Here is a 15,266-nt window from a genome sequence, read left to right on the forward strand (position 1 = left end):
TCCACTGAAACCAGTTATTATTAAATGCAAGTATTATTAAATTATCATTACTAAATCCAATTTTTAAATCAAATATTATTGCTAAGTACCGTTGACAGGCTGATATATTCCGAACTCAACTCATAAACTCATAGGTACAAAACATTATTTAGCTTTAATTAATATAGTCAGTCTTCATTATTCCTGGATCTATATTTGCAAACTTGCTTATTCATTACAATTTATTTGTAACTCCAAAATCAATGCTCATGGTGCTTTCACTGTCATTCACAGACATAAGCAAAGCAGAAAAAACTTTGAGCTGCCCTATGAGCACGTTTCCAGCTGAGGTTAATCAAGGTGATAGTCTGCCTTCTTGTTTCAGCTCTCATACAGAGCTGAACAGAGGATAGGGAGAGAGGTAGAGTAGAATAATGCAAGAAGCCCAAGCTCTGGGCCAGTTAGAGGAGGTTGGAGTCCTAACTCTGGTCCTCTTAGTGGGGTGGCCTCAGACAAGTCACTTCTGAATTTTGTTTTCTCTTTCGTAAAGTAAAGAAAATAGAATTTACTAGCATGAATTGTTTTTAAGGTTTAAGATGATAACATAATTATGTTAAATATGTGTGTGTGTGTGTGTGTGTGTGTGTGTGTGTGTGTATCCCTAGGGGCAATGAATTCGTGTTCCCCAATTCAGTGTTTGCAATGACTGTATAGAGCACAGCTACAATAAATGACAGCAATTGATTGTATTGGCCAAACTCTCTGCAGCTCGGTAATAAGCATGCAGTCTATCCAGATCAGCTGAGATTTACCAATCTCTACACTTCGTAAAGGGTTTTCACATGGATTTTTTGATGGATATAAATTATTTTTAGAAAAACCAAAACACAAAATCCTTGCCCTTGAATAAGAAATTCTTCGGGGAGGGGGGAGCAGTTCAAAAATAAAACAAAAACAAAAACAAAGCAATATTGTTTCTACAAAACAATATTGTAGCTGTTTGGGAACAATGACTGGATTATACTTGTCTTTAAATCCTCAAAACATTGAACACAATAGCTTATACGTTGTGGATAAAAGTAAATGCTTGTTAAGCTAATGAAAGATTGATGAATGTGGCCACTCACTGTGATTATCTAATGTCTCAGTCTCTCTACTTTCTCTATAATCGTTTCTTTGGTCTGAGTCACTCAGGAACACACTAGTTGATAAACCAGCTATTATGATGAATTAATGCAAGTGAGATAATATATTCTCATTTATGATGTCTTTTTAAATGTTATTTATTTTTTATTTTATTACTCTCAGTGGGATAACAAATGCTTTAACCTAAAGGGAGGAATAATGGAGGAATATGTGAGCTAGTATCTCCACTAACTTCAAAGTCAGACGAAGCTAGTCCTGTGAGGATTGATAGGGTCACCTAACTGCCTGGTCTGCTGAGTAAGGCTTTTCTGACCTATTTTAATGTTTTTACCATAAAATATTTTGCACATACAGGAAAATACAGAGAATTCCATAACAAAGATGTGTGTGTGTGTGTGTGTGTGTGTGTGTATGAGTCTGTGTGTTTGCGTATAACCCAACACTGTCAAATATTAAGATTTGTAAAACTTGCTGTAGGTAATTAATTACTGGTCTTTTAAGACCTCACCACAAGTTATCTATCTTAGGTGCCAATTAATTAATAATAGTTAGAACTTAAGTTCATTCTCTTTCCTTCTTATCCAGGGATTATAATGTCCTGTTAATACAAATTTATGTATCTGTGAAGAATATGTAGTATTATTTTACATATTTTAAGCTTTATTTAAACAGTATTTTACATAATCTTCTGCAACTTGCTCTATTCAAGAATTTTGATATTTATCTATGTTTATATATTTAGGTTTAGGTTCTTTATTTGCACCGAAGTATAGAATTCTAATTTTTTAATATATCATAATTCATTTGTCAATATCTATTAGTGAACATTTAGACTATTATGAAGTAAGGATTTTTGGTTACCTATTATTATTTTAACATAAACAACCAATCATTGCATTCAATGTAAAGTAAAAAAAAAAAAGGTTAAAAAATGTAATAAAACAAAATCTAAACTTTCAATATTAACAGGGTGTACCATTTAAATTTCTTGTTTCTATGAAACTGTCAGAGTATTTACCTAGACTCTATGTTCTGAAGGAACATAAAACACTTTCACAACTCAATTTTAAATGTACTAGGATCAGTTTTTTTAAAGTGTTAATTGTGGAGTGAAAGACTACATCATGTGCAATAATCTAGAGGATGGCCTTTAAATCAGATGCCAGTGGGCTCCTGGATCTGTTATTGATTAACTGAGAGACCTTGGCCAAGGTATTTAACCTCTTTAACTCTCAGTTCCTCATCTGTAAACAGGGGATAACTGATGAACCTGTATTATAAGGTTGTTGTAAATGAGATGTATATGCATGAAAGCTAAGAGTTTGGAATATACTAAGGAAGCACCAATAAATAGGAAAAAAAACTTGCCAAAAATTCGAGTCTTTGTAGTTAGGCATATATATATAATAAATACATATGTAATATATATAATACATATTATTACATATAATAAAATATATACCTCTATATATATTTGAAATTTTAATAATTTAAACAAACCATTTTTTTTTTTTTTTGCATTACACTTGGCTGACTATTACTATAGTAGCAACTTCTGAAAAATCTTTGGGGTCAATGCTATAGTTCTCCATACAGGTAAGCCCATGAGAAATGGCATATTTTTGTAACCTCAGAAACTAAACATTATTAGAATGTGAAAATTCACCATGGTGTGCAGGATTCGAATCCTTCACAATTTGTATTAGAGTAGCACATCAGGGGGAAACAAGAGCCCCTTTATTTTTAACACAGCTAAGGATTTGTAAATACAAAAAGAAATGTTATTTTATTAATAACCAAACAAGTACTTTTTATTATTAATGAAATACCAGGTATGTAAAAAACTTTTAGAAATTATTGTACTTGAAAATTAGGCTGAATAAAAAATAGTGATGGAGACTTTTAAGGCCTCACCACTGGTCTTTTATTTTATGTGTAAAAAAGGTGTTTTTTAAACACCAAAATGTTTTAGGAAAAACTCAGCCATGCTGTGGCCCACCAGAATTCTGCACAAGAATAAGCATAACATGCTCTTAACAGAAATGGGTTTATGTAGCTAAATCTTCAGTCTAAATTCTGGGACAGGAGTGGGATGGGTCTAAGCCTGTCTTTTGTATGTTAATGTGCTTTCACAGCCAAGGCATGCAAATTAACACAGATTTGAAGAAAGACATTTATCTCCTTATTGCCTTCTGTGATGGATTGTTCAGAGCTAAAGGAACACCAGGCTGAACCAAATCTCTTGCTGCCCTATATAGTTTTTACAATCTCCTTTTCAATAACACAAAATCAGGGCAGCCTCACTGCCAGACTAGCACTTCTTCAAGAATCTTTCCATAATATGACAGGATAGAACCATCTGTAATACATATCAACACTATTATTTTCAAAGTAAGCACTTTAAAAGGTGGCTTGAGCAAGACAAATATGCCGTTATAGGCTATTTTGAAGTTAATGTAAGATTATACTGTGAATTGCACCACACTGAATGCTACATTTTATTCTGATGCATTTTAAGTTGAACTGGGTAAACAGTGGTAGGTGTTTGATTAGTGTTAATATGCAAGATGCTATGATTAGGAATGATTGTTCTTTTAAATTACTGAGCAGTCTTTTTTTTATTACTATTATTCTTTTCTGATCTCTAACAGATAGAACAAAGGTTGTAATTTAAAATATATTGACTGTTACTCAAATGAATTTTCACATTGCAAATTTACTGATATGTAAGCTATATAGCTAGATGGTTATAAACTGTCTGCAAAAAATGATGCCAACTTCTGTCTCTTTTTCAAATTATATCTAAAGTCACTTTGTTTTTCAAATTTTTGGACTTGACTTTAAGGTGAGGGAGCTGTAACCAATGATTTTATGTGACTTTTGAGAAACAGCACATATTTTTACCTTATAAGGTATTTGCACTTAAAAGATCATATGGAACTAATACTAGTTTTCTTGTTTCAACATTAACTTTATTTATTCTACATAGCATGGGCTTGGGGACCACCTTTTTGTTTGTTTTTAATGCAAACAATCATTCTTAAAGAGTGTGTTTATGTTCCAGTAATTTATTACCAATATTTTAAAAAAGGTTTCTGCTATTGAATTCTAATTTTGAGCATGTTTACCGATCGTATGCTTTGTTAAAGTAATTGAAGACTATCAAAAACAGGAATTTCCACATATAACCTTCACTGGAAAAACACTGTACTGTCAATGCTCTCAAAACTATATATTTGGACAAGGCCTGCTTCTGCTTAAATGTGTATAAAGTCAGCAGTCAGGTTTCTCAATCTTATAGTCAGTTATTTCACCTGTCATCTCATATATCAAACCATAATTTTTTACCTGACTCGAGCTACTATTCATGTATTTCTGTAGCTTGTAAAACCTCTAGTTATCATCACTCTGTCTGTTTTAGCTTGTTTGTACTAATGATTGATTTTCATTTTTTCTAGGATATAGACCTGCAGCTAACTGGATTTGATTTATAAGAGGGAAATCTACAGTCAATCACCACTCTCGCCACAGTGCTATGATGGAAAACAGAATGGTCAATAGGATATGGTCTGATAAATAGTGATGATTGAAGATGCTACTTCAATACATGTGAAATCAATGGGAGACACTGGCTACATGAAGAACTTTCTGAGCTTTTCTCAGTAGGCTTACCTTTACAAGATTGGAGGCGTATTCTACCATTATAAGGTCTTTCTAAAGTGGATACAAATACCTTTGCCTCACTGTAACCAGGCAACTAGACAACTAATGTGGGACCATGGCACTATCCAGATGCACGTGGCCAAACTATGTTTGGAGATCAGTAATGGCATGCTTGGCACACAGGGGATTGGGTGCCTCACTGACTCTCTGTGTGTTGGGATGTTTCCTTCAGGCTGCCCATGTGCTCTCCCAAAAATTGGATGATGCAGACCCGCTGGTGACAACCAACTTCGGCAAGATAAGAGGGATTAAGAAAGAACTCAACAATGAAATTCTGGGGCCTGTTATTCAGTTCCTTGGAGTTCCATATGCAGCTCCACCAACAGGGGAACATCGTTTCCAGCCTCCAGAACCACCATCTTCCTGGTCCGATATCAGGAATGCCACTCAATTTGCTCCTGTGTGTCCCCAGAATATCATTGATGGCAGATTGCCAGAAGTCATGCTTCCTGTATGGTTTACTAATAACTTGGATGTGGTTTCGTCATATGTGCAAGACCAGAGTGAAGACTGCCTATATTTAAACATATATGTCCCAACTGAGGATGGTGAGTTTACTGCAGGAAAAACAGGGAGATATATTTATATTTTTCTTTTATATTGTGAGCTCTAACAATATTAATTCTTGTGTACTGGTAGCATGCATGGCTTTTCCTGTTAGCATGTAGACATTTTACATGCGTGCATGCAGCTCTTTTTGTTTATGTGTGCTGGTGTACCTGTTCTTATTGTTTTCCTGTGCCTACTCATTTTTTTTCCTCCACAGCACGTATATTTAGGTAGAAATGGGTTCCTAATTTCCATTTCTTACCAAATGACTTCTGAGAAGATGCATCAACATTTCTCCATTGCATGTGCAGGCTCAACAAATTGGGGATCTTTCGCACTCAGTAAATGCAGGAGCATATTAAGTTAGATAGTGGTGTTGCATGTTCCGGCGGTCTGTGATGGAGCGCCATGTTATTTTCTAGTCTTCTATTCATTTTTCAGTAAAAAGAATATCCAAGGAATGTGCCAGAAAACCCGGCAAGAAAATATGTAGAAAAGGAGGTATGTATAAAAGTGAAAATAAAAACTGGGGGAAAAAGCTTGCAGAGCAAGAACAAGATATTCTCCCTTAGGATGATTTGCTGATGCTCGGAAGTGAATGGTTAGGTGATGTGGAATTAAATGAAGCCTGTCAAGGAATAGAAAGATGGTTAAAGAGAATTCTAGCTGAGTAGTAACAATGAGAAAACTCATTGGTGGAGCCTTGTGTTTTGGTGCTGGTAGCATCAACAGGAGTTGAATATCTGCTTTGTGTCTGTGGATAGAGAAAATAATACTTAGGCTATTAGGTTGTCTGCAAGGAACCCAAACAAGGTTGCCTTCTCCACTGGTCAACTTTTCATCTGCGAACCACTTTTCTAGAGATATAGATTTCTATTCCTGTTAAAATTGATAAATTCAGGCACAAGCTTAATTTTTTGTTTATTTAGTCTTAGTTCCTTCAGAACATCCTATGAACTTTCTCATGTAAGGTAAATTTAACATAACTTTTGGGCAATTACTGTTATTAAGTAATGGTATTTTTTCTCAGTCTTTACATTTTCAGTTATTTTTCCAGAGAGAAACAAGATTTTGCAGATTTTTATACTGAATATTTAGTCTTAAATTTACTTTAACATTTTTATATTTACGTTAAACAATTTAAAACATAGGGAAGAACATGATTTAGAAGCTATAGTTAAATCAACCTTCAAATCATCCTCTAGCCAGATTGAGCAAATGTAGACACTGACAGTTGCAAGCTTGCATCTGAATGTAGCTTGTCCACACTCCATTTTTTGGTATAACATCTAGTACATCACTCATAGAAGAGTATAAGTTTCTATGGCAGTAAATTATCTTAAGTGTTATTTTGACCTTATTCAGAACTTTGCAGAATTTCCAATCTTCATACAGAAGTCATATTAATATTCTAACGCTGTACATTCTATCTCTCTGTGCACTTCTAATCTCCTGGTTGGATCAAGTCGATTTCATTACAACATCCTTGTGGTGTAGGGAGTGACTAAACTGTTCCATTTTATCAAGATCACATTCTATGGAAGAATCTCCATATAACAAAATTCTCCACTATAGATCAGAAATATTTGCATTAAATTGGATTTTGTTTTGTTTTGTTTTTGTTCTTATTTCTTCGGTCATACTGGTAAAATGGGATTTAACTTTTATTTTATTACTGATGCCATGATTTGCGTTAAAACCATAGTATGCTTAAGAAGGTGGATATGGAGGCTACAAGGATGTTTGAAATAACTAAATCAAAGTCTCTTGTTTTTCTTCAAATGAGAATAACTGCAGTAATTTACATGCCTTCAACTAATGTACAATACTGCAGTGGTTATTATTATGCAGCATATCAAGCACGTGTAATTAGCTAAGTGACTTTCACCTCCTATCACAAAGATGTTGATTCACAAAGTCATAAATAAAGATGCTATTGAAGATTGCATAAACAGAGCATAATACATAAAAATATCTACAATCAAAAAAATAATGACACCAAAAGTTTAGCTAATAAGTGAGAAAGTGACCTTTTTCTCAGACAACTTCAGAGAGGAATGGTTTCATTAAAAAATTCTTTTTCATTGTTTTTTGGATTGTTGGTTCTATCTGCTTTATGAGAGCTGGCAAAAAGGTATATAGGCTGAGCTACTTATTTGGCAAATTTTGAACTAATTTATAACTACCCTAACGACAAAAATCTATAGCTACTTCCTTCGATCTGTGTGGTTTATAGCTCATATCTATAGAGCGTCTTTATAGCAAACATTGTAAAAAATTATTTAGCTTTGGTATTTAATATATCCTATCAATATTAAATAATTTCTGCTGATAGATGTTTGTATAGTATTCCACAGTCTAGATAACAAAGAACAAATTTAATTTTCTACATAAATAGTTCTTTTAAAATAAACAAAACTAAAGTTTAGAGCTTGATATTTTAAGCATAAGTATAGAAATTTGTTTTCCAAACTTTTAATTTTTTCCTTCTCTCTCACGAAGGGTCTATTCTGGTCACTTCAAGAAATTATATTTTCCTGATTGAAGAAAATATTAGGCATTTAATCTCTATGCATATACTAATATATATTATATATGAACTATGAGTTCTTCAACAGAATTCTATAAGTTTATAAATGATGGTTCAGGAACTCTAGGAATAGTTGTGTTGCATTTTATCTAGGTGCTAAAAAAATTCTGGCTCGTTATTATTTATGTCTTACTCTTTTAATTGTGTGTGGTCATCTGCAGAGGCAAATGGACCCCACCCCTGTGACAAGTACACTATAACCTGTGCATGCTATATCATTCAAAACTGTTTCTTAATTGCCATTTATAAGTCATGCACTATTCAAGGGAGTTAGTAATGAAACAAAGATCTCTTTTCCTATAGAACTTACATTCAAGTGAGCTTACAAAGAACAAAGCATTTTTTGCACTTTGTATGAAAGGAAGAAAATCTTCCTCCTCCTTCAGAGATGCCTTGCTATAACTTTTAAATAGAACTTTTATAAAATTTTCCTGTGCTTTTGAAGAAAAAAAACATACTTTTTTTTTGCCAGTAGGCTGCCTCTCGTTTAAAATAGGTCCCAGTTGCACTTTTTAATCTATCTTTTTATATTTCCTATGACAGTTTTAGCCATATGTTAATTACTCTCTAGATATTTCTTCAGGGTTTCTCCTTGCAAAATTGAAAGAAAGCATGAGGCTTAAAATGAGGTGATGCGATGACTCTCAACACTTGGCCAAATAGCAGATAACATGTAATAGAAACTGGAATTTGGATGTGGAGGACAAACAAAATCTATCACAAAATCTTTATGAGAAAGAGTATTGCTATTATTTTACAAATAAGAAAGTAGGTTCTAAAGGTTTAATGTTTTGACTCAGTTTCTACCATTAAAAGTGGTAGAGTCAGGTTTGGCCCTAGTTCTTTCTTGTATTAGATGCATTTTTATTATGTTAAATTACCTCCTATAGGTAAATTCTATAGCAGAGGCTGTTTATCTTTCTACCCTCCCTTTCTTCTTAGTATTTTTACACATTCCAATATATCGTAAATTTTTTTATTCTCTCAGTTGACTCTATTTAAGACAGATTTAATGCTCACCTTAATTGCATTCAGTCAGCCAGTGTTAGCAACTGATTTCCAGGAAACATTTCCTGTACTCGTTTTAGTGAATATTTTTAAATAGTATATATGTTTTCATACTGTCCAGACCAAGATCCCAACATAGTCTCCTGGCTGCTATCAGCAGCAGCTTTAATTTGCTTATGCTTCATTTTGTTTCTTTAGGTTTCTCTCCTGTGAGAGTTGCTAATGAATCGCTAAGTGGTCAAATATTAGGCAGTAAACATGAGAAGGAGGAACAAGAGACCCAGAGAATCCACAGACAAATTTCTTGGCTCATGTATACTCTACAGTTGTGTAGCTTTGTATTTCTCCAGCACTTTGACTATTATTTCCATAGTTCTTTTGAGATGAATACAAAATTAATTTTTATTTCTGCAGTGGCAAGAAATTGTTTTAATTTACTCCAATTTTTAGTGTACAGAAAATTAGAATCTTTATAGATGGCTCTGGTATGATTCGTGACTTCTTGCACATTTTATTCCTGATTTTCATAAGTATTTTGCTTTTACATGCTCTGTTTAGTAGTCTTTACCTTACATACTGTTGAATTCATTCATAAGCCTTTTCTACAAATTTAGGGTTTATTTGGTTGTTTATTGAACGAAGACTGATTTTTCCATAATTAAATATGTATAACAGTGAATCCTACCATTGTCAACATGTTTAGGATTTTAAAAGGAGACTATATTTCAGAATGTTCTTCTTTCTTGCTTATATATTTCTAATTTATTTATTCATTTAACACACATTTACTGAGTCCTTAATCTGTGCCAATCAGATTGCTGCTCTAGATCCTAGAGATACATCAGAGAAACAAACAAAAACAAAAACAAAAAAAAATGTATGTTGCCCTTCTGGAGTTTACATCCTAGTGTGTGGGGATAAATGGTAGACAATAAACAACTAAATTTAAAAGGTGTAAAAAGATGAGAATTAAACAGGGTATGGAGGATCAAGAGCGCTAGCATAGAAGGTGAAGATAATTTTAAATACAATAATCAATATAGTTCTCACTTGAGCAAAGGCCTGAAGGAGATGAAGTGAATATCTTGGGAAAGCAAAGCAAAGTGCTAGTGTAAAGGCATTAAGATGAGGGTCTGCCTTGTGCGCTTAAAGAATATCTAGTAGTATAGTATTGTATTTCTGTAAAGTGTAGAAAGAGAGAGGCAACGAGATTCAGATGATCTGACTTTATATTAAAAAGATCATTCTGGCTGATGTAAGAGTAGGCTGACATCAATTAAGATTGAAAAAAAAATGTAGAATGGGAGCCACAGTGGAAAGATGCTGTTTAGTTTTAGGCATATTAAATTTCAGGTAACTCTTAGACACCCAAATGTAGACATCAAGGAACCAGTTTGAAGCTCAGGAGTGACATGGAGATGGAGATATAAATTTTGGAGCTATTGTGATATAAAAAGTAAAAATTTAAAGTCATAAGGCCGAATGAGAATAAAAAAGATTGAATGAAAACAGAGAAAAGAAAAAGACAGCAGAGTTTGATCCATGGGATATTCCAACATGAAGAGATCTGGGAGAACAGAAGGAAAGATAGTGGAGACTGAGAAAGTACGTATGAGACAAGAGGTGAATCAATGTTTTCTTTTGTTTTCATGGAAAATAAAGAAAATAAAATAAACATCTAAATAAACACAGTGATCTGCTCTGTCAAATGAACTGTTGTGCAATGGTGTGGGTCTGACACACTGTTGTGGGTCTGAGAGAAAACGAGAGAAAATTTGGAGTCGCTGAGTATAAGTAACTATTATAAGGAGTTTTGCTATAAAAAGGAGCAGAAAAAAATGGGAGCACAAGGACAATAGAAGTTGTTTTTGTTGCTGTGTTAAGATGGAAGAAATAGAGATAATAGACTGCTAAAATAATATTTTTAGAGAAAGACGATCTGGTGCACAATTGAAGATTTTGGAATAAAAAGAGCATAGGTAGATGATTAACGATTAAAATTAACATGTAGCTAGGCAGAGAAATGTTAGCAGGTTTCTATTCCCATAGGATTGCTTCTATTTTAGTTATTGGATCTATAATATAAGAGAAATGGAGATAGGATTAAAATTGGTGAACTCTTAATGTGTTCTAGACATTTAGCCTTATTACTTTACTTAATATCACAACAATCCAATGAGGTTCTTATTCGCGCCTTACAAATGCAGAAATGGACAACCAAAGAGATTAAGTGTCTTGATCAACGATACATAAATTTTTGGTAGCCAACTATAAGTTCTTTGTGGAGACTATTTTAGAACAGAGAGACTAAAACAAAATAACACAACAGCAACAAGAAGAATCCTGTTTATATGAGAATCCAGATCACATAGAAATGGAGGCCCATTTGCTAGCAGAAAAATCACTGTATAGTGGATTAATAACATCTGGTTCATTTGGGGTTTGAAGATAAGTGGGAAAACAGACTGAGCCAGAGATTTAGCTTTATATTTGAATTAGTAGCTCTGGACAGATATGGTTAAATAATCTAAAAGCTAAACAATTTAAGTTGCAACTCAGAAATGAAGAAGATCTATGAGGTTGTAAAGTTTTAAAAGGATATCAATTGTTCCATTGTTTACTGACAGACAGTGAGAATCTCCTGAAGCAAATGATTAAAAGACCATTATAGTTGTCCAATTTTTCTAGAAAATAAACACTTTTTTCTTATAGAAACTAGAGTTGAAGTTGAAAATATTTAAGACTTATGCCATCAGCAAAAAGAGTTATGCCACAACATAAATCCTTTGTAGAAAGAACTTTCCTTTCTCTTATCCATTGTACTAACACAGTTCCTTTATGTGTTGTTTTCATATATAGAACATACTATTAGCTTAATAATTATGGTGCAACCTTTGGTTAAATTTACGTCTGTATTACTTACCATTACAGATTTTGTTGATAATATTTTGGCCTTTAATATTTCTCCTGTGAATTCTCTTCTTCCTTTCCCCATAGTGGTACATGCTAAAGTTGTTTAGGAAATGACCAACCTTAAAAATCACACCAGTACATAAATGTGCTAGTCACAATCACAGAAACTCATTTTGGAGTTGATAATCTTAAATGCTCGACTAGATATGGAGGTATAATTCCTAATCATAAATTTTTACAGAGATCATTATTAGTGGATAGAATATGTAACACTTCTGTATTAGATTCTTAGGGCTGCTATAACAAATTGGCATAAACCACGTGGCTTAAAAAAAGGAAAACAAAAACAAAGATTTATTCTCACAGCTCTGGAGTGGAGAAGTCCAAAATCAAGGAGTTGGCAGAGCTGATGTTTCTGGAGACTCTGATGGAGAATCTCCCCACCTTTCTCCTAGCTTCTGGTGGTTGCCAACAGTCCTTTGCATTCCTTGGCTTATAGTTGCATTGCTCTAGTCTCTACTGTTATCATTAGGCTTTTTTTTCTGTGTGTCTCCCAGTGTAGTGTCTCCGTGTTCTCACATAGCCTTTCTTACCAGAACACCTGTCACAGGATTTATGGCCCATTCCAATCCAGTATGACCTCATCTTAGTTACCTTTGCAAAGACCCTATTTCTAAATAAGATCATTCTATTACTTTGCTAAGGTTGCCCTAGCAAAGTACCACAAACCGCATGGCTTAAACAGTAGAAATTTTTGTCTCCCAGTTTTGGAGGCTGGAAGTCTGAGATCAAAGTGTCAGCAGAATTGATTCCTTCTGAGGGCTGTGTGAAAGAATCTGTTCTAGGTCTCTCTCCTTGGCTTATAAGTGGTTGTCTTCTTCCTATGTCTCTGTACATCACATTCTCCCTGTATGTACATCTGTGCTCAAATTACCCCTTTTTATATGGACATCAATCATACTGGGTTAAGACCCACCCTCATGACCTTATCTTAACTAATTATATCTGTAAAGATCCTATTTCTAAATAAGGTCACATTCTGAAGTACTCAGGATTAGAATTTAAAAATATGAATGTGGGGTGACACAATTTAGTCACATTCTGAGGTTCTAGTTGGGTATGAATTCTTGAGGAACAGTAAGCACACTTCCACTTTTTTCAAACTGAATCCCCAGAAGGCTTTCATAATGGTGCTATTATTATGCCCATTTTATAGGTTGAAAAGTTATTGCTTATTGGGATTAATAACTTACACAAGAACACATGGCTGCTAGTTAGGAGTACTGGCACTCCTTTTCAAATAAAAACTCAGATTTTGTGTGATTTCCGTTTCCTGTAATAGATACAGATTTCTCTGTTCTCCTGAGAAAATTTAAAAATTTATCTTTAAGTATTTTTTTGTTGTTGTTAAAATAGAGTACTATGCATTAATGTGGATACTTTTAAATATCCAAGTGTTTGACTCTGTATAAACAAAATGATTCAGATTTTTTAATTTTTCCCTGAATTTTAAATGTTTTATCCAGATGGTTGCTTACATGCAAACATGATTTTAGATAAAATTAAGGTCTTTCTAATTTAAAATTGTAGTAGCACTGATTTTCAATACTGTTATATCTGTCATATTTAGGCAATTAGGCAAAGTTCTTTTTAAAATAATTTCTCAATTTAAGACCTATTTCTTTGTTTACTGTAATTCTATTCATCTGGTATCTATGTAATAATAACATTAGAGCAATTTAATTATAGCTTATATTTTCATTAAAACGTGCAAACTGTTGCAAAAATCAGCTTTAAACAATGACAAAAGGAAATCTTAATAAAGGATGCTGAAGTCAATGCAACCATAATTATAATCTTCAAAAGTAGAAAATTTGATTAATCAACATGGTCTTAAATTTCTGCTTCTCCTTTCAGAACTGAAGGAAGGAGTTGTCATTCCTCTCCTTTTTTTTTGAGGCAAGACTTTTGGAGCAATTACTCCAAAAGAAAATGACACATTGTCTCCTAATCTTGTATGATAATAAAAAACACCTTCCCTCTCTCCTCTTTTTCTCACGAAAGAGTTCTTTTTCTTTATCTCCCAAAAGCTCAGGGCTCCTCTTCTAGAATGTTCTTTCCAAGTTCCTCGAAGTGGAAGTGGAAGAGGGAAGAGAAAGGATAGAGGGATGTATGCAGCACAGATATGACATGAGGATAAATGTATCCCTGCCAAGTAGATGAGAAGCATTTGTAAATACCGCTGCTCAGCAAAGGGAGAGGGAGCTCTGGGGAGAGCTATTAAGAACATATAGGCTCCTTCTGATTTGGATTCCTAGGCCTCTCAAGAATAGTTCTGTCCTTATGAAGAGGTCTTTGGAAATAGGAATGTCTATAGCTAGTGCTAACTCTCCATTCCTGCTAAGTTCCCACTTGCCATGTTCCTCAGTTCACCATCTTTCCAGGTAGTGAGTAGGTGGCTTCAGTTTGTAGCTCTAAGCTTTCATCACAAAGAATTGATATGTTCCTCTGGCATAGAAATTTACAAGCCAGGCAGATCCTGATATTTCCGAGCTGCCTATGAGCTAGGCATCTAAGTAGCCTGCTGGTGCCTCTTGTCACCTACCCTCAAGTCCCCACATCCTCACTCCCACAACACCTGATACTACCAGGGCCGCTTGGCTTTTCATTTCTTACATGTAAGAGGGAGAGTCCACCTACAGTGCCAAGATTTCTTTAAGCAAAAGAAAAAGGGAGAGGGGAAGGGAATTCTGTTTCAAAAACTGTTTCAAAAAAGTTTATGCCATTATTTAGGGAATTAACCTCATTTCAATGAAAGCTGAAATATTTATAAATTTTGATTGTTAAGAGAAAAGATTTTCTATGATGACCATTTAAAATATTTTGTATTCCAACTCACCCTGAAAGGCCAGGGGTGAGGTTTTGTTTTGTTTTGTTTTGTTTTGTTTTGTTTCTGTTTTTTTTTTTATTTTATGAAGACCTTTAACCACCTGTGCAATTTAACAGGGGAGTTTTACGAGGAAAAAATTCTTATAGAATGTTTACTGAGATTAAGTGGAATCTTTGATTCCCGAAGTACTCTTCTTGCCCTCCTTTCTTCTCTCCTCCCTTCTTTCCTTCTTTCCTTTTTTATTCTTTTTGGTGTTGATATTGCTTTATTTTGTTTTGTGTTCTGTGTGCAAAAGGCATTGCTTCTGATTTCCTACATGGCCGTTCCTGCTCTCTCAGCTAGAGCACCCATGGCCAACACCGCTGGAGGCTAAGTTGGGCGGGATATATTTTTTGCCCTCATAGACCTTACGTTGCAATGACAGTCTGCCAGTAACAAGAAGCAGGACATTTTTAAAATATTAAAAAA

At 34.1% G+C, this 15,266-nt stretch overlaps 1 protein-coding gene across 9 annotated transcripts in view; it reads left to right on the forward strand.

Annotated features, from left to right (window-relative positions):
• NLGN1 (neuroligin 1) overlaps window positions 1–15,266 on the forward strand; it is a 995,729-nt gene that overhangs the window by 370,578 nt on the left and 609,885 nt on the right. For all 9 annotated transcript variants that reach the window (XM_023524764.1, XM_023524785.1, XM_023524777.1 and 6 more), the window contains one exon: window positions 4,584–5,396. In XM_023524764.1, the coding sequence (XP_023380532.1) occupies window positions 4,904–5,396 (493 nt within the window). In that variant the 5' untranslated portion in view covers window positions 4,584–4,903. The remainder of the gene's footprint in view (window positions 1–4,583; window positions 5,397–15,266) is intronic.

Source organism: Pteropus vampyrus, unplaced genomic scaffold (genome assembly GCF_000151845.1).
Source record: "Pteropus vampyrus isolate Shadow unplaced genomic scaffold, Pvam_2.0 Scaffold12, whole genome shotgun sequence".
NCBI lineage: Eukaryota > Metazoa > Chordata > Mammalia > Chiroptera > Pteropodidae > Pteropus > Pteropus vampyrus.